Source organism: Lissotriton vulgaris, chromosome 4_1 (genome assembly GCF_964263255.1).
Source record: "Lissotriton vulgaris chromosome 4_1, aLisVul1.2, whole genome shotgun sequence".
Lineage (NCBI taxonomy): Eukaryota > Metazoa > Chordata > Amphibia > Caudata > Salamandridae > Lissotriton > Lissotriton vulgaris.
In genome coordinates, this window is record NC_141691.1 from 2,137,247,198 (window position 1) to 2,137,266,995 (window position 19,798).

Sequence of the window (19,798 nt, forward strand, 5' to 3'; positions counted from 1 at the left end):
CTGTGAGATGGCTGCCTGTATGGACCCCATTAGCACGCGGTTAAACCGCTCCACTTGGCCGTTGCATGCGGGGTGGTAGACGGCCGTGTGCCTTGACTCAATCCCGTTCCTCCTCATAAATCGGACCCATTTGTCCGATACAAATTGCGGTCCATTGTCACTGAGAATGGATCTGGGTATACCTTCTCTTAAGAACACAGATGTCAGAAATTTCAGTATCGTGTCCGTTTCCATGGACTCTTGTATGTCCACTTCAGGCCATTTGGAATACTTATCCATCACCACACATATATATTTGTTCACGCCTCTGCTGTCCAGAACGGGCCCCAGTATGTCTATGGCCACATTCTCCCAGGGACTCTGTGGGGTGTCGAACTTCCCCAATGCTGGTCGGAGGGGTCGTAACACCTTGTCCGCTCCTTGGCACTGCCCGCACTCCCTCACTTGCCTTTCAATGTGGGCATCCATACCTGGCCACCAGTACATCTGCTTCACTCGTGCCTTTGTTTTTACAATGCCCAAATGACCTTCATGCAGCTGCTTCAACAGTTTGGGTATCAGGGATTCCGGAGGCACAACCCTTTCACCCCTATATAAGAAAATTCCCGAATCACTTAAGGACAGTTCTTCTCTCATCTCAAAGAACCTCCGTACTCCTTCCGCGAGCTTCTTTTTGTCCGGCCAGCCGGTGGTGAGGTGCCTTTTTACCTCCACCTTCTCCGCGTCCTGTTCATAGGCGGCCTCCCATTCCTGGGCGCTAATCGACGTCTCATGGTCTTCCATGCTGGCTACCATCTCCTCCCTGTCCTGGGCCTCCTCCGGCGCATCCTCCATGGCCGCAGCCCGGCTGAGGTAATCAGCAACCCTGTTTTGTGTCCCTGGAAGATATTCCACGTCATAGGTGTAATCTAGTAGTTTCAGGGTCATTTTTGCGATTCTTGGGGTCGCCGTGTCATGGCCCGAGGACGTCAAGACTTTGATGAGTGGCTTGTGGTCTGTTTGGAGTTTGAATCTGGTGCCCCAAATAAACTGCCGAAACTTGTTCATTGCCCAGGTGACCGCCAGCATTTCCTTTTCGATAACGCTGTACCTCTGTTCCGTTGGAGATAGCGCTCGTGACGCGAAGCTGATCGTTTCCGTGGACCCATCTTCTCTTTCTTGCGCCAACACAGCCCCCAAGCCCTTGTCGCTCGCATCTGTTGTCACTATTGTCTTGCCCGTGGGGATGTACCCTTGTAGTGGGACAGCGTGGCTGATGCAATCTTTAATTGTGTCAAATTCCAATTGTGCTTCCGCATCCCACTCGAATTTGGTCTTGTCTCTGATTAGTTGCCTCATTTTGTATGTTCTGGTGGCAAAGTGTCTCACAAATTTGCTGTAATACTCGGCCATTCCTAGGAATGACCGCACTTCCTCCTTGGTGCATGGGGCTTTGGCATTCCTGATTGCTTTCACATTCTGTTCTTTCGGTGAGATGCCATGTGTCCCTATCTCGTGACCTAAGTATGTCACTGACTGAGTCCCAATTCTACATTTACTCCATTCCGCCGTCATGCCTTTGCTTTGCAGTACTCCTAGGACCCTATGCAGCTTCTTGTCGTGATCTCCTTTGGAGGAGCCCATCACCAAGATGTCATCTTGAAAATACTGCACCCCTGAGATGTCCTTGAACAGTCTATGCATCAGCTTCTGGAATACGGCCGCAGCGGATGCCAGGCCAAAGGGCATCCTCCTGAATTGGTAACACCCAAAGGGTGTAATGAAGGATGTGTACTTCCTACTCGCTGGGTGCAGCTCTATCTGGTAGTACGCTGACGTTAGATCTATGGCGGAGAAATGGGTGACTCCTTTCGTCCTCGCCAGCATCTCTTCGATTCTGGGAAGTGGAAATCTCTCCACGATGAGATTTTTGTTGAGCTCCCGAAGGTCCACGCAGAGACGGACCTTGCCATTTGGTTTCTTGACCACCACCAAGGGCGACAGCCACTCCGCGCTGTCCACCGGCTCTATAATGCCTTGCTCCTCCAGCCTCAACAATTCTTGTTGTACCGCTCCGCTCGTGGATATGGGTATGTTCCGGACCTTGTGTACCACTGGTTCTGCTCCCTCCTTGAGGACCATTTTGTGCACGAATTTGTCCAGTTTGCCCACTGTGCCCTCAAATACCTTGGGGTATGCTGATTTCCAGTCTTCATCTTTGTGGAGGGGCCACTCATCCGTCAATAGTATCTGTTCCTTCCCACCTGGGTTGAGTATGATGCCAAGGTCCCCGGCGTCTCTCCATCCCAGCACCGACGGGCCTTTCTCCGCCACAAACAGGGTGCACGTGGCCGACCTCCCTCTGAATTCGAACGCGAAGTCCCGGCACCCCACCAGGGGGATAGCATTCTCCGTGTACGATATGGGCTTGATGTCCGGAGGCCATAGATCTGGCCCCACGACCGGTGCAAAGTCTTCTTCCCAGATGGACCTTTGCACAATGGTCCAAGGGGATCCTGAATCGACCGCCACGTGTACTTTCACACCTCCTATGAGCATGTCCGTGCGGGGCTTATCACTGCGCTTCCCTGCCACCGCCAGCACTTGGTCCTCGATGCACAGCACTAAATCACCCTCATCTTGGTCATCTTCGCCGCTCTCATCCGCTGTGGCTGCTGCTACACACTGGACGGCGGATTTTGTTCCCTTCTTCCGGCACACCTTTTCAAAATGGCCGGTCAGGCCACAGAACGAGCACCTGGCTCGGAACGCGGGACATCGTTTGTCCTGAGCCGCATGCGCCGTGCTGCCACACCTGTAGCACGCAAACTTACTGCTGGAGCTGGGGCGGGCCGGTTGTTTACCCGTCCATCTTGTGTCTTTCCTTTGGTCACCATACGTGCTTTTGGGTTTACTGGACTGTGGTGCCTCATCAATCTTGTTGATCATTTGCCTCGGCACGCTTTCCCTTTTTGCTGCATCGGCTCCTCGTTTCGACATTTCTGCTTTCTTGACCATCGCCACCACTTCCTTGAGGGACGTCTCGTTCATCGCCCATAATTTGTCCTGGACGGCTCTGCTGGTGGTATGCATCACAATCTGATCTTTTATGTATTCATCTTGGAGGGCACCATACTGGCACGTGATGGCCAGGCGTCGGAGAGCCGCCACATAATCGTCAATGGATTCGCCCGCCTCTTGTTTTCTCTGCTGAAAGTTGTAGCGATCAATTGAGACGCAAACCGCTGGGCGGTAATGGCTGTCCAAGTCGTCCAGTGCATTCTTGAAGACGTCTGTCTCCGTTGCACCCCTCTCCTTGGGGACTAGGTTCTTGAACACCCTCACCCCTTCCGGGCCTAGATTGTGGAGCAACAGTCTCTTTCGTCTTGCCGGGGTGTATGCCCCTTCACTCTCATCTTCCAGGGCCTCAATGTAATTCAGAAAGTATTCTTTCCAGTCCTCCCATTTTAATTGCGGCTCACCCGGTCTGGGCAGGAATGGTACCGGTGCCATCAGGGCTGAGGCTGGATTTGCCATTCTGGCTTCACCTCTGGGGTCTGCCGCCTGAGCACTGGGCTGGTCGGGCACCCTGGATGTTCCTGCGCTCCCTGCTGCGTCCCCTTGACTCCTGGGACTACCTGGGGTACTGTCCCTTGCGGACGGCGTGGGGTTGTCTGCCTGTGCCTCTTCCTCTGACTTGGGGGTGATGCCTTTGGTTGCCAGGATGCTGGCTGTAGGCTCCGTTCCCCTGGGCAGCACTGACCTGGAAGCTTATGCTGTGTTCTGGCTTTTCTGTTGCCTCTGCGCTGCTGCCACGCCCTATGCTCGTGCTGGCTGCTGTTCTGTCCCTCTGGCTGGTGTGGGGCTGATGGGGGGATGCTGCTCCTGTCCTCTGTGCACGATGGTGTTCTAGGTGCCAGCCTCGTCGCCAATGTAATGTTCCTTTCTTGCCCCCAAACACACTTGCTGAGCCTTTGTAGGTGAATGATTACTTTATTATATGCAGGCAAAGTTATCACAAGCTATAGGGCGCCGAGCGTCTACTCGCTGCTCGCTCCGGTCGCCAACTGTCGTTTCCGCCGTTCGCGCCTTCAATCTCTTTCTGCTGCGCATGCGCGCGCTCTCCGCTCTAGTCTATGGCGTGACGCGTCATCGCGTACGCGCTCATAGACTAGAGCGCACACCACACATCTCAGTGCAGGATTCTCTGAAGAGGCACGCGGCAATCGGTTATTCCTGCAGTGGCTCGAGCTCGAGATACTGCAATTTAAAGAAGTAAGTGAGAGAGCGGTGCTGCAGTGCAGCCACTGACTGTTTGCATTTGATTAATTAATTCCATGAGACAGCGCGCGATCGGCAGCTGCCACAGCCAGTGGGTGCCGGTCGTGTACAAAACTCACTGTAACTCAGAAGTTTTGTAGTGTCCTGGCATGGCTGCATGTTCCACTGTTGCTAATTTAGCATATATTTACCATGTTTGAACTGTGCTTTTGTTTGTCTAATTGGGATGAAAGGTGAAGTGGGCCTCTTTCAATTACAAACGTAGGAGTGAAAAAAGAAATGCGTTGATGGTATGGCAATGATGTTGAAAACCTTCACTATGTAAATAAGGTTAATTTTACTCTCCTCCTCGACGGAAAATGTGCCACTATGTATTTACACACAGTAGCACAGCTAGAGCCAAATTTCGGGGGTTGGGGGCAGGCTTGAGGGGGCTAAGATTTTTTTTAGGGGGGGGGCGGCTGATTCTTCCAGAAATAGGCAGAGTGGAGCTGCAGGGGCTCTAAGAAGGGGTGAGACACAACATTGCCTCATTAAGAAGCAAATGGTCTTTTAAAGACCTGGAAGTACTGTGTGTGTGCCAGAGAAGCTGTCTCACCCTGGCTGCCACACACGACTGCAAGACTTTCCCTTATCACTAGGTTTCCCATGCCCAGGGGAGGCTCGGTGAGAAGACCTGTACCTTCCGACCCATCCCCGAGCACCCTTCCTGTGTTCCACCCCCGTTCTGCTTCGCAGGCGCAGAACCGATCAGGCTGCATTTAGGTCCCTGGGTTGCCTGTCACAGGCCTAGAATTGCCAGAAGCTGTACTGGAAGCCTCCTGGCTGTTTGCCTTCTGCTAAAAAATATAATAACTGGAGAAGCAGAGACTCAGGGTTGAGTCTGAGGTTATGTGTCTTCCGAGGCGTGCCAACTGATGCCTGCACAATGCTCACCTGTCATCCTGCTATTGCCTCCTGCAAACCCCACAGGGCTCTGAAAGTTTTATTTTATTTTAATGCGTGCAGCATGCTTTTCAAAAGAATCAGCTTTCTGTGATCTGGTGACCTTGGATTCGTCTCTCAGAATCTAGGAAAGAGCTCAGTGCGAGAGCAATTTCCACTGGCTCGAAGGAGAAGAGTCTGAAACTCAGAATTCCTTCTGCCTCTTTAAATGTAGAACAGAAAGCAAACATATAAAGGATTACTTGTCACACCTGAACCATTACAGCTCACCATTCCCTGGCAACCTCAATGTGCAGAAGCATTCAGTTTATTCTAGCATGCGTGTACTAGTTTAGCATGCACAGTGGAACCTGTGGGGCACATAAAGACGGGGACCCTCAACAAAGATGGAGCACGTCTTGACTCACATTTGGGGGCCCACTGACACTACTTATCACTGTACTCAGAAGGTGCAGGGAGCTCGCCAGCTCCCAGGGAGCAGTACAGTAATTCACAGCAGAGCACATCCATGTTCTATTTCTTAACTGAGATCTTCTCTTTAATTCAACTGAGCTGTCTAGTGCATGTCTGGCTATATTTACTTGCTGCAATAGCCAAGTCAAGTGCCTCACATTTGCATTTCTCCTTCCATTTCTCTTTTGGCCATCTCTCTCTCTCCTCCAATCTCACTGATACCCCTTTTTTATCTCTTTCCCTCTCTCCTCCTTTTGTTTACCTCCTCCCCTCTCCCTACTCCCATTGTCTCCCTCCTTCTCGGTCTCTCCTCCTTCAGTTTTTTTCTCTTCTTCCTTCTCTTTTTCCTTCTCATGCCTTTACCCCCTCGATGATATAATGCAATGAAACACTCTCTGAGCAGGAGAGGGGTAGCGACTCTGGAACACAGACTGTAACTTCCAACTTGCTGAGTGACCAATTAACGCTTTCATTCAAAACAAGCATTTGTAATGCAATAGGTCTCGCATTTACGTGAGTTTGAGCTATTGCAACTAACAATGCCTTGTATTTTTTTTTCGTTTTTAAAACATAAATAAAAGGCTTTGTCATTTACAACACGAATAGCTTAAACTTGCATAAATGCGAGACCTATTGCATTGCAAATGCTTGTTAAATCTGAGCTGCGGACTCAAAGGACAATGGAAAGTATTTCATGACTGTATTAAGCTTCTCAAATGTAAAGCAGTATACAATTTTTGAAGAAAAATTGAAAAAGCAATAAAAGCAAAGTGTTCCATAAACACCGGTAAAACACTATTTCAGTTATTTTTTATGCCGCGAAAATGAATAACCACTGAAAAGCACTGTTTTTTTGAGGTATTGAAATCACTGGAAAACACTGGAAAAACACCACCAGAATTTCCCAAGAATAGAAACTGAAAACAGGAAAGCCTAGCAATAGTCTTCCGCTTCTAGTTGGCGAAAGCATTTTTTTACCCTCTCGCTTGCTAGAAGCGGGTCACAGTTTGCTATGGTTTGACAGGAATGCTAAAGCTCCCACCAAGCCACAGCAAACAGCTTTGTCCCATGGCCCTCCCCCCCTTATTTCTCAGCCCATGCGCGACAGATCACCCCGAAACCCCCAAAACTTTCAACACAGCACTGTCCCAACTGCAGAAAATGTCTTTAACGATTCCTCAAGCAGCACCAAAGGTATTGGCAAAACGAAAAATGCTTTAACTATAACTGCCTGCTGGCGACTGCCGGTATGTAATATATGTATCTATACTCACATGGAACCATGAAACAATTGACGGTGAACATGTTTCTGCCGCTCATCTGTCCTCAGGTGGGTCTGCAGCTCTGTTGATACCCGGACCTTCCATCTCTGACGCTCTTACAGGGCGACCAATGCCGCTCCCTCTCCCGGTTTACACTACTCATTCAAATACTAGGATGGGGCAAATGGGTAACTATTCCTACATCTCTGTTGAAGGAGCCTACCAAACTGATCTGCAGCAATACAGACTACAAATACTGAATCATTCAAAACCCTCAAGGGAAATGAGACAGGGAAAGCTTAGATTTATTATCCCCACACCAGGTCCCTTCATCAAATGGTCAAATAGATACCTTGGTCTTGAGAATGTTCCAGGCCAAAGCTTTAAAGTTGATATTTTTGAGACCACACCCACTCATCCACACGTACATGCGTGCACACTAACAGAGACACGCATACACATGCGTCTGCACATGCTCACCTGGAACCAGAGGAGAAGCAGAGACAGTTCATGGAAGTAAACACAGATGCCTGTGGACAGACCCAGACGCTCTCAGCCCCAAGGCCCTGCAGTGATGTGACCAATGGCAGACGTGGACAGAGATATGAGAGACAACTGGTGGAGTGGGGCAGGGAGAAGCGTTTTAAATCCATTCAGGCAATACCTTCATCCTTGACCTTAAGAAAGACACAGGTGCGAACAAAGTGATTTTGACTCCTTCCTCATAGGACTGTGCTGCCCCAGCGACAACATTCACACCATAGAAGTCTTCCCTATATAATCATACAACATTTTTGAAAATAATAGAAAGTGACCTGCAGAAGGTCACCAAGGGACGTCGTAAAAACCAAAGCCTCAGCAGTAGGAGAGCCGAGGAGCAGGAGTGAGCTCTTGGGACAGAGAGCCGAGGAGCAGGAGTGAGGACTTGAGACAGAGAGCCGAGAAGCAGGAGTGAGCTCTTGGGACAGAGAGATGAGGAACAAGAGCGAGCTCTTGGGACAGAGAGCCGAGGAGCAGGAGTGATGACTTGGGACAGAGAGCCAAGGAGCAGGAGTGAGGACTTGGGACAGAGAGCCGAGGAGCAGGAGTGAGCTCTTGGGACAGAGAGCTGAGGAGCAGGAGTGAGGACTTGGGACAGAGAGCCAGGGAGCAGGAGTGAGGACTTGGGACAGAGAGCCAAGGAACAAGAGCGAGCTCTTGGGACAGAGAGCCGAGGAGCAGGAGTGAGGACTTGAGACAGAGAGCTGAGGAGAAGGAGTGAGCTCTTGGGACAGAGAGCCGAGGAGCAGGAGTGAGCTCTTGGGACAGAGAGCTGAGGAGCAGGAGTGATCTCTTGGGACAGAGAGCCGAGGAGCAGGAGTGAGCTCTTGGGACAGAGAGCCGAGGAGCAGGAGTGAGACTTGAGACTGAGAGCCGAGGAGCAGGAGTGAGGACTTAGGACAGAGAGCCAAGGAACAAGAGTGAGCTATTGGGACAGAGAGCCGAGGAGCAGGAGTGAGGACTTGAGACAGAAAGCTGAGGAGAAGGAGTGAGTTCTTGGTACAGAGAGCCAGAGTGTAAAAGTGAGGTCTTGAGACAGAGAGCCAAGAAACAAGAGCGAGCTCTTGGGATAGGGAGGCGAGGAGCAGGAGTGAGGTCTTGAGACAGAGAGGGGTACATCAGTATCCAGCCAGTTGGACTCCTGGAAGCGCAAGAGGAGGTCTTCCTTGACCAGGACTCAACTAAAAGTGAATGCCAGGAGCCGGTCCATACTGCTATTGATGTATCCATGCTGCTGGTGATGGGTCCATGCTGCTAGTGATGGATCCATGGTTCTGGTAATGGATCCATGCTTCTGGTAATGGATCCATGCTTCTGGTAATGGATCCATGCTGCTAGTGATGCATCAATACTTCTAGAAATGGGTCCATGTTGCTAGTGATGGGTCCATGCTGTGGTGATGGATCCATACTGCTGGTGATTGATCCATACTGCTAGTGATGGATCCATACTGCTGGTGATTGATCCATACTGCTGGTGTTTGATCCATACTGCTAGTGATGGACCCATGCTGCTGGTGATGGGTCCATGCTGCTAGTGATAGATCCATGCTTCTGGTAATGGATCCATGCTGCTAGTGATGCATCAGTACTTCTAGAAATGGGTCCATGTTGCTAGTGATGGGTCCATGCTACTAGTGAAGGGTCCATGCTGCTGTTGATGGGTCCATGCTGCTGGGGATGGATCCATACTGCTGGTCATTAATCCATACTGCTAGTGATGGATCCATGCTGCTGGGGATGGGTCCATGCTGCTGGTGATGGGTCCATTCTACAAGTGATTGGTCCATGCTGCTAGTGATGGGTCCATACTGCTGGTGATGGGTCCATGCTGCTAGTGATGGATCCATGCTGCTGGGAATGGGTCCATGCTGCTGGTGATGGGTCCATTCTACTAGTGATTGGTCCATGCTGCTGGTGATGGATCCATACTGCTGGTCATTGATCCATACTGCTAATGATGGATCCATGCTGCTGGGGATGGGTCCATACTGCTGGTCATTGATTCATACTGCTAGTGATGGATCCATGCTGCTGGGGATGGGTCCATGCTGCTGGTGATGGGTCCATTCTACTAGTGAAGGGTCCATGCTGCTATTGATGGGTCTATGCTGCTGGTGATGGGTCCATGCTGCTGGTGATGAGTCCATGCTGCTGGTGAAGGATCCATACTGCTACTGATGGATCCATGCTGCTGATGATTGGTCCATGCTGCTGGTGAAGGATCAATACTGCTAGTGATGGATACATGCTGCTGGTGATGGGTCCATGCTGCTGGTGATGGATTCATACTGCTAGTGATTGATCCATGCTTCTAGGAATGAGTCTGTGCTGCTAGTGATGGATTCATGCTGCTGGTGACGGGACCATGATGCTGGTGATAGGACCCCTTTAACTAGAGAGATAGAGGGGTTCGGGAAGATAAACTCCTTCAACACAGCGAGATTAAGAGAGGTTCAGGGAGAGGAACACCTGTAACTAGAGAGAGAGAGAGAGGGGTTTATGGAGATGAACCCTTTAACTCAAGTGATAGTAAGAATGGTTTAGGGAGAGAGACCTCTTTAACTTTTTAACATCTACATGGCACCGCTCACCAACATCGTCCAAGCACACCACCTCAACATCGTCTCGTACGCCAATGACACACAGCTGATCCTCTCCCTCACCAAAGACCCGGCCATCGCCAAATTCAACCTCCAAGTGTGAATGAAGGCCGTCGCAGAATGGATGAAGACCAGCCGCCTGAAACTGAACTCTGACAAGACAGATGTCCTCATTCTCGGCTCCACCCCCTCCGCATGGGACGACTCCTTGTGGCTGACCATGCTGGGAGCTACCCCGACACCCACAAACCATGCACGCAATTTGGGGTTCATCCTGGACTCAACGCTCACCATGACCCATCAAGTCAATGCCATCTCCTCCTCCTGCTTTAAATCCCTCCAAATGCTCATCAAGATCTACAGATGGATCCCCACTAAAACCAGGACAACGGTCACCGAGGCACTCATCAGCAGCAGGTTGGACTACGGCAATGCCCTCTGTGCAGTAACCACGGCTACACTCCAGAAGAGACTCCAGTGCATACAGAACGCCTCTGCACGCCTCATACTCCCCCACCACAGCCACATTACCACCCACCTATGAGACCTGCATTGGCTCCTAGTCAACAAGAGGATCACTTTCAAACTCCTAACCTATGCACACAAAGCAATCCACAACACCGGACCAGCATACCTCAATGAACGACTGTCCTTCTACACCCCGAATCGCCTGCTGCGCTCCACCGACCTCGCCCTCGCCAGCGTCCCATGCATCCACGGAATGACCACCAATGGCAGATCCTTCTCCCACCTTGCGGCAAAGACATGGAATACCCTCCCCGCCCATCTACGTAAGACCCAGGACCAACTGACCTTCAGGAGACACCTCAAGCCCTGGCTGTTCGACCAGTAGCTGCCCCTCCCTCCCCCGCCTTCAGCGCCTTGAGACCCTCACGGGTGAGCAGAGCACTCTACAAATGTCTTGATTGATTGATTGATTGATTGATTGAGATAGAGGGGTTCAAAGACAGAAACCTGTTTGACGAGACAGATAAAGGGGTACAGGGAAAGGAACCCCTTTAACTAGAGAGAGAGTAAGAGGGGTTCAGGGAGATGAACCCCTTTAACCAGAGAGCGAGTAGGAGGGTTCCGAGAGAGGAACCCCTCTTACTACAGATACAAGGGGGTTCAGGGAGAGCAAACCATTTAGCTAGAGAGATAGGTTGCACATGCCCAGCCAGGGGAAGGAAGCGGTATGTAAATGCAATTTAAACAGCCTGGCGGTGGGCACCCCTGGGCGAGAGCGACAGGAAGCACCTTCTAATGAAAGATACCATCATACCATGGGCAAGCCACCTGCTGGCACAGCGCCCAGAGTCTGTATTGTACTCAGGGAATGATCCTTTAGCCAGAGATTTCTTTATCCTAAAGTTTTGCAGCTGTTTCAAAACGTTTTACTGGTAGCTACTGTCAGTCACGCAATAGAACATTACGCTTGAAGTAATGTTCTGATTGGAGACCAGTTGAGATACCCTTATCCAGGCTGAGAGGCAAGCAGTGACATCCACACAGTGTAGAAATAGCTGCATTTAGAACAATATCACATTTTATCAGCCAGCTGGGATTACTTTCCCTTATCACCAAGGCTAGTTTCAAACATGCCATGCATTAAAACAGCTAAGGGAGAATATTTTACTAGCCGGATTGACAAAGCTAACAACAGCAGTCGCGAGATCTTTGCGATTGTTAACAGTTTCCTTTCTCCCTGTGCTGAGCAAAGGGCGGTTCCAGCTTCTGCAGTATGGTGTGAGAGCTTGTCCGGGTTCTTTGAGCAAAAAATAGCGGCTATTCAGGCGAGTTTTAGCTCTAGCCACTTTCCGGATGGCTCTTTCCATCTTTCCCCTCCCTTAGAGGGTTCATCTCCCCGGATAGTGGAGCTCACGCCTCCCACTGCTACTGACACACTAGCCGTGATTAAATCCTTGAAATCTGGATCACCTTCTGACCCGTGTCCAGCGCGGGTGTTGGCAGGGGTTGCGGAAGTGGTGGTGCAGGAAGTGACGCATATCGTCAGCCTTTCATTTAAATCAGCCACAGTTCCTGTTGAGTGGAAACAAGCTAAGCTACTTCCCCTGCTGAAAAAGGCTGGAGCAGACCCTGAAGTGCTGGCCAATTATCGCCCAATTTCCCTGCTCCCGGCTATGGCAAAAATAGGAGAAAAACTGGCCTTCCGGCAGCTTAATGAGTTTGTGGAATCATCTGGGGCTCTCCATCCTGCTCAATCTTGTTTCCGTGCTGCGCACAGCACGGAATCTGCTTTGGTGGAGATCTCTGAGGCAGTTAGGGAGTGTCTGGACGGTGGCGGCAGAGCAGCTCTAATTTTATTGGACCTCTCTGCCGCGTTCGACACGGTGCCGCACCAACGCCTCCTCACTAGGCTTGCGGACATTGGGGTTGCTGGCCTCGCTCTGGACTGGCTGCGCTCCTTTCTCTCGTCTCGATCACAACAGGTTTGGCTCCCTCCTTTTTCATCTTCGGCTAAGCCCCTCATGACTGGGGTCCCGCAGGGCTCCACCTTGAGCCCTCTTCTCTTTAATGTCTACCTGACCCCCCTGATTGAGCTTGCCGAACATTTGGGGGCCAAAATCATCGCATATGCCGATGATACGCAGCTGTTGTTCACCTGGCCCAGTGCTGTCTTAGATACCGAGCGGATTCAGTTTTGTTTATCAGCGGTTTTCAACTGGTTAGCCTCCGCGCAACTGAAGTGCAACGAGGATAAGACGGAATTACTGCTCTATGGTCAATTCCCCCCTAATTTTAGAGAAGCACTTTGGCCGGCCGGTTTCCCGATGCCCGGTTCAGTCAATGTCCTCGCCAAGAACCTAGGGGTCTGGTTCGGGGAAGACCTCCGGTTTGAGGGGCATATCAAGAAGCTGGCAGGAGGCTGTTTCGGGACCCTTAAGGCGTTGCGGAAGTTTTTTCCCTATTTGCCTGCCTCAGCAAGAGAGTCAGTTGCTAGAGCTTTAATTCTCTCGCGACTTGACTATGCCAATGGCCTGCTGAGTGGATCCCCGGCTTATATGGTGAGACGTCTCCAGGTGATCCAAAACGCAACCGTCAGACTGTTGGGTAATATCCCCAGTCGGGTCAGCGCTAGAAACCACTTGCGGAGCCTGCACTGGCTGCCAGTCTCCCAGAGGATTACTTTTAAAATTTTGACCCTGGCCCACAAAGCTATCTATGGACAAGGCCACGCCTACCTGATGAAACGATTTAGGCGCTACTCTCCTAAGCGACCTCTGCGCTCTGCCGCTCAACATCTGCTTCAGGTCCCGCTCTTCCGGCTTTCTCGGCTGGGAGGGCAATCAGTGGCGGTGAAGGCCGCTTTGGCTTGGAATAAGCTCCCTCTATCCTTGCGAGCTACGATGAACTTTATCTCTTTTAAACAAGGGTTGAAAACCCATTTGTTTCGACTAGCCTTTTAGTTTTTGTTCTGTGTAGGGTAGGCTGTTTATTCTGTTTTTTCTTCTTCGCGCCAGGATACTCCGGCAGTAATGAAGCGCGTTATAAAACAGCATAATAATAATAATAATAATAAATAACAAGAGTCCCATAAATTGCCCTCTAATCAGAATTCTCCCCGAGAGGTATTCTCAAGTTATGGCGGAGCGTCTTACACATTCTTCACTTCACTGACTTGAACCCTGCGTCTCGCCAAGGTCTCAGCTCTGGAGGCTGCAGGGTGAAGGTCTCCTCCTGAGTGAGTGTCTCACACATGCCTCACTTCACTGCCCTTGAACCCTGCACCACTCCCAGTTCTAAGCCCTGGAGTCTGCCGGCAGAAAGTCTCCTCCTGAGTGAGTGTCTCACACATGCCTCACTTCACTGCCCTTGAGCCCTGCGCCGCTAAAAGTTCTTAGGTCTGGAGGCTGCAGTGGACGGTCTCCTCCAGAGTGAGCACCCACCCATACTTCCTTTCACTGCCCTTGATCAGTGTGACACTTCAAGGTGCCAGCTCTGGAAGCTGCAGGGAGAACCTCTTCTCCAGAGTGAGCATCTCACACATGTTTCTCTTCACTACCCTTGCAAAGTGAGCAAGGGAAATGGGTCCCTTGCTCAATTTGCCTCTTGATTCAAGCTAGCCTGGCTGATGAAGGGTGTTACCCAGAAACCGGTCCCAGGATGCTTATTTCCAGTTCGGGGAAGACCTGGCTTGGCAGTTCGGGCTGGACTGTTCCCATGAGGCACAGGGTCAGACTGATTTGCATATAGCTGTGTCTGAACTGAGGTGGTGAAGTGCGCTAAAGAATGATACTGGATTCAACTCAGATCAGTTGACTGGGGGTGAGTGCTTGCAATGTTCAACACTCCGTCCATCACCTCCTTGTGTTTGCTTTGTCTCGTGGGACCATGCAGGAGGTCCACGTGACAGGGGGTCCAAGTCACAGGAGGTCCAAGTCACAGGATGTCCACGTCACTGGAGGTCCGTGTCACATGATGTCCAAGTCATAGGAGTTCCAAGTCACAGGATGTCCACGTCACTGGAGGTCCGCGTCACATGATGTCCAAGTCATAGGAGTTCCAACTGACATGAGATCCAAGTCACAGGAGGTCCAGGTCACAGGAGATCCATGTCATAGGAGGTAAACGAAACAGCAGGTCCAGGTAACAGGAGGTCCAGGTAACAGGAGGTACAAGTCACAGGAGGTACTTGTCACATGAGGTCCAAATCACAGGAGTTCCAAGTCATCGGAGGTCCATGTCACAGGAGGTCCACGTCACAGTTGGTTCCATCATAGGAGGTCCAAGTCACAGGAGGTCAAGGTCACAGGAGGTCAAGGTCACAGGAGGTCTAGGTCACAGGAGGCCCACATCACAGGAGGTCCATGTCAAACGAGGTACACGTCACAGGAGGTCCACATCACAGGAGGTCCGACTATCGACTCCTAGATTCCTCGTCCATTATGTTGCAAACACAGGATCAGACTATTATCTTCTACCTTCCATTTTGTTTGGATTCTCCTCCAACAACCAGAGAAGTTTGATTCTAAATTTAATTTCTTCAACCGTGCCTTGTTTTAGTCAATGCGAGATGTAAGGATGATTGTACAAATGTCGTGCAAACGCCCCTAGAAAGGTACTGGGTGATGAACATAGCATGAGGGCCCGGGGGTAGGGGTCAAGGTGGAGTCAGGAGAGTCGCTAGCAGGTGAAGTCCTCTTGGTGGTGAGCTAGGGGTGAAGACCAGGGGATTGTGCTTCTGAGAGAGGTGAATCGTCAGCTTCTTTCTAAGCTCCAGGTGAGCCGTTCAGTTTGGTTCTGATGTCGGTGGAGATGCTGTTCCTTGTCTTTAGAGTCTCTCACCCGATGGTGGGTACAGGTGTTTGGGGTTACCTTTCAAGCAGCAACAAACAATATGGTTTACAGCATTCCAAGACATGAAATTGTGTCAGAACCCGAGAGAAACTGAAAGAATTATTGAGCAGACTGAATCAGAAAGGGATGACTGTCGCAAAAGATTGATTCCTGTGTAAAGCCTCATGAGTATAGCGTTTGTAACATTTACTAGCAGCTGATGGCCACAGCAGATCTACTTAAAGCTTTAGAAACCTTAGTAAAGCTACTGAGGGGCATATTAACAACGAACAGGGAAAATTAACGCTAAGGGCGCTTAGAGTTTTTTTTTAACGCCCGCTATCGTTAGATAACATTGCATGGTTATCGTGTTATTAACAACGCTAACCGCCCAGGCGATAAAAAATCCTGTTATAGCGGCATTTTTGGGAGGTTATCACTGGTAATGCAGCGATAAAACTACAAGGATAGGGATATCCTTGTTGATAGCCCATGATGGACTTAGCCATGTAATCCACCTCCCATTGGATTACATGGCTAAGTCTGAAAATTAGCAGACGTAAAAAAGCAGCGTTAACCGTGGTTAGCGCTACTTTTTTTGTCTCTAACAGGGTTAGCGTGAAGCTTGATAATAGGAGAAATGTCATTAAGCACATTTCTGCTATTATTTTTCTCTGGAACGCCCCGTTTGCATCTCATTAGAGATGCAAAGGGAAGCGTAGTGAAAAAGGGTGCTAACATGCAAATTTGCATGTTAGCACCCTGTTGTTTATAGGGCGACATTTTTATCTCCGCTTCTTTGGCTTTTAAAGAGATAAAGCCCTTGTTAATATGCCCCTATGTTTTTTATTCATGAATGTTTCTAATAATTTGGCTGGGAGCGGGAGCCTAGAAATGGGATGTATGACATCACAACGCATGCTTTTACATGGAATGCTTTTACATCACAAGTTTTACAACGCATGCCTTTCCAACGCATAGTGTTGAGGGGTGCTGGATAGTGAATAGTTTAATTTACTATTCCAATTCCAGTCCCCGTGGATAGTAGGGAAGTTGTTGGATAGTAAATTAAATCTATTCACTATTGTAGAGCGCCCTCCAGCGCAATGCGTTGTAATAGTTTGCGTTGTAAAAGTTGGGATGTAAAGGCACTGCATGGTAAAAGTTGCGTTGCAAAGGATGTTTCCCCTAGAAATGGGATGAAAATATTTGGATCCTTGGGATCCAAACTCGTTTTTTTAAGAGCGGCGAGATGAAGGCTAACTTCCAGCATCTTGCCACATTAAAGGCTAGGAAAATATCCTCCACTTTTGTCAAGAAAAACTTTGCGATATCTTCGCAAAGTTTCTGGCTTAATTCAACTTTGACCGGGTTAGGAGAGGCCAGGTTGGAGACAGTTCTAAACAACTCTTTTGCTAAATTCTTCGCTAAATCAATGCGAGTTGCAAAATACTATTGTTTAGCCGAGAAGATGATGTGCTTATAATGCTGCAGGCTAAGCTTGTATACATTTTTATCAGTTTCTTCATAGCATTTCCTCCACTTCTGTTCCAACCGTTTGCACTTAAGTTTCTGAATTCTCAGTTCCTCCGTAAACCAAGGGGCTGAGGGTTGTAATCTTTGAGGGTGTAGGGTTTTAACTGGGGCTATTACCTCACGGGCTTGTTCCAACCATTCTGTGTATACCACTGAGGCCTGCTCTGGAAATTGCCCTGTTGTGGTGGTGAGCAGCTCCTGCAAGACTGTTTCCTCAATTTTATTCCAAGCTCTAGTAATTATAGGACCTCTAGGACATTGTCCAGGTGCCCGCTGTGCCATCAGCGTTAATTCAAAGTGGACGGCGACATGATCAAACACCCTACAAATTTGAGACAAGGATCATTGGTAAAAATACCATCAAAAGTATGCCCTGCCACATGAGTGGGGCCACTTTCCTGCTGCCTCAAGTCGATGCTATTCATCATATCATTGAGCGATACAGTGTCAGGATCAGTACATGCTTCCAACTAAAAATGTAAATCCCCCATGATGGTAAAAACCTCAGTACATATGCCTTCTTCCAGAATATTGCCAAGAGCGGGTAAAAAAGAATTTCTTGGTGCTGGTGGTCTATACAATAAAGTACTTTTAAAGGTGTAATGGTGGGAGTGACTAAAACTTAAAAATAAGGCTTTTCATGCCATCGAAGGGATAGGCTGAAAGGCTGACCTAATCGAGCTGTGATAGAACACAGCCAATCCGCCGCCCTTCTTGTGAGGCCTGTCTAAAGTGTAGCAGAGAAGTCTTGGAGGAGTGGCTTTCACTATTTCTGGGTCAGGTGAATTATCAGTCCAGGAATCTGTAATGAAAGCCGTCATTGTCTCATTTTCTTCAATGAGCCTAGCACACTCTAGGCTATGCTTGACCAAAGACCTAGCATTTACCAATATACACTTAAAATCGCGTTCAGTGCTTCCGGCTGAACCTGAACTTTTCTCGACTTTTAATTGTAAGGGGTGCATTATAATCTTGGGGAGGGGCTTTCTACAGTTGGAGCTGGCTCTAGGGATTGGAACCGGCAACTCATCCATCGAAATACAGATGCAGTCCCTTCCCCTACCTTCCCCATTTAGCTCCAGTAGAGTAGTTCTATCATAGCAGCACGTAGGAGACTTACGGGGTCCAACGCTGCCAGGGGTCTTGGTGCTGAGCGTGGGCCAAGCGCGGACGGGCACAGACGGGCTTGCCTTCGGTGTGTCAGCGGTGCGCCCGCTGCAAGCATCCGCTGCGTGCTCGCGCCAGCCTTGTTTTTAACATCTTGGGTGTCCCCTCTAATGCATGTTGTTAGTTTGGTGATCTTACTAAATGTTGTATGATCGTTGAAGAGAGCTGTGTTAGGGTGCATGATTCGCTCATGTTACATGCCCATGCGTTGTCTTATAACTCTGTGAATGGATGAACCTAAGACCAGATGTTGTGTGTTGCAGCCATGAGGACACTGGAAGCATGGTCATCTTTGGCGGGATCGACTCTTCCTACTACAGCGGAAGCCTGACCTGGGTACCGGTCACTACGCAGAAGTACTGGGAGATCACCATCGACAGGTGGGCAGGACTGGTTCTATGTTTACTAGGGTGCAGTGATAGCCTGACCTGGTGCCTCTCAGAGTACAGAAGTACTGGCTGGTCACCATCGACAGATGTGTGGGACTGGTTCAATCTATGCTAGGGTACAGTGGAAGACTGACTTTAGCCCTTCACAGTGCAGAAGGACCTCTCTCCTGCTCACACCACCCACGGTCAGGGCTAGCAGCACTCCTGGGTGGACGTCATGGTCTCTATGACATGGATCATGATGTGCCCGCATCCCTTGAATACACCCATCTGGGTGACCTACAGCTGCTTCTACAATGCTTACCTCCTGCCACTCCAGACAGTGGATCACCTCTCTGGGTACCTTATAATGTCTCTGGTTAAGTAACAGCTGCTTCTCTCCTTTCATTTGCTCAACTCTGTGGCCTACCATCAGGATATGGGCTTGTCCTTGGTGGACATCATGCTATTTCCCGAAAACTCAACCACTGCCTCCAGCGGTCTGGCCTCAGTCACTCCTGGGTACCATTAAGTGCTTCTTACCCGAGATGCCAGTAGTAGACATCAGTGAGGCTCCAAATGTGAGTCAGAAGAGATCCTGAAGATGGGACTCTGTCCTTTCTCACCCTCTCTGCAGCACTTCATCCTTAAGTGCAGCGCATCTCTCTCACCATACTCATAGCATCTCTCCAGATCTCTCTCTGCAGCACTTCATCCTTAAGTGCAGGGTACCTCTCACACCATGCCTAGAACACCTCACAGACCCCCACACAGGACAAACCACAAGCAACCTCCTTTTCCACACTGCACTCTGAAAAGGTGCATGGGAACCAAATTCAAATTGGAGTGCTTAGTATCCCACATCACGAGTATAAAGCGCTATATAACTATTAGAATAAGGTGCAATACTTATCCAATACATGCCACTGATGATATTACTTGCACTCCTTACTACCCAAGTTGTCTGACCACAAAACTGAGACAGTTCACCGCAGTGATGAGCTAATGATGGCTTCAAGGTAGGACTGAGCAACGCGTCATGTCATATTGTGCATCAGGGCTTTTATCCCATTCAAGCCCAAGGCATTGCAGCTCCCTGGGAAGCCCACAACTGATGATGGACAGAGCTATAGGTCCGGGCGCAGACAGGTGAGGACATTTAGAGTGTTCTTTGTTCCACCTGCCACGAGTCGCCTTGATCCACTACTCTCTGGGGACCACCCCCAGTGATGGAGAGAGAGGTAGGTCCAGGACCAGGCAGGTTGGGAGTGTTCTTTGTTCCACCTGCCAGCTGTCACCTTGGTCAGTTAGATTCTGGGTCATGTCTTTCACTGGCTTTAGTTTCTTTAAGGAAACTGGTATTTGTA

At 49.6% G+C, this 19,798-nt stretch overlaps 1 protein-coding gene across 1 annotated transcript in view; it reads left to right on the plus strand.

Moving 5' to 3' along the window:
- The window catches only part of LOC147725236 (pepsin A-like), a 186,999-nt gene that overhangs the window by 102,676 nt on the left and 64,525 nt on the right, over positions 1-19,798 (plus strand). Inside the window, exon 6 of the mRNA XM_086966552.1 lies at positions 18,327-18,443. Coding sequence (XP_086822678.1) covers positions 18,327-18,443 — 117 coding nt within the window. The remainder of the gene's footprint in view (positions 1-18,326; positions 18,444-19,798) is intronic.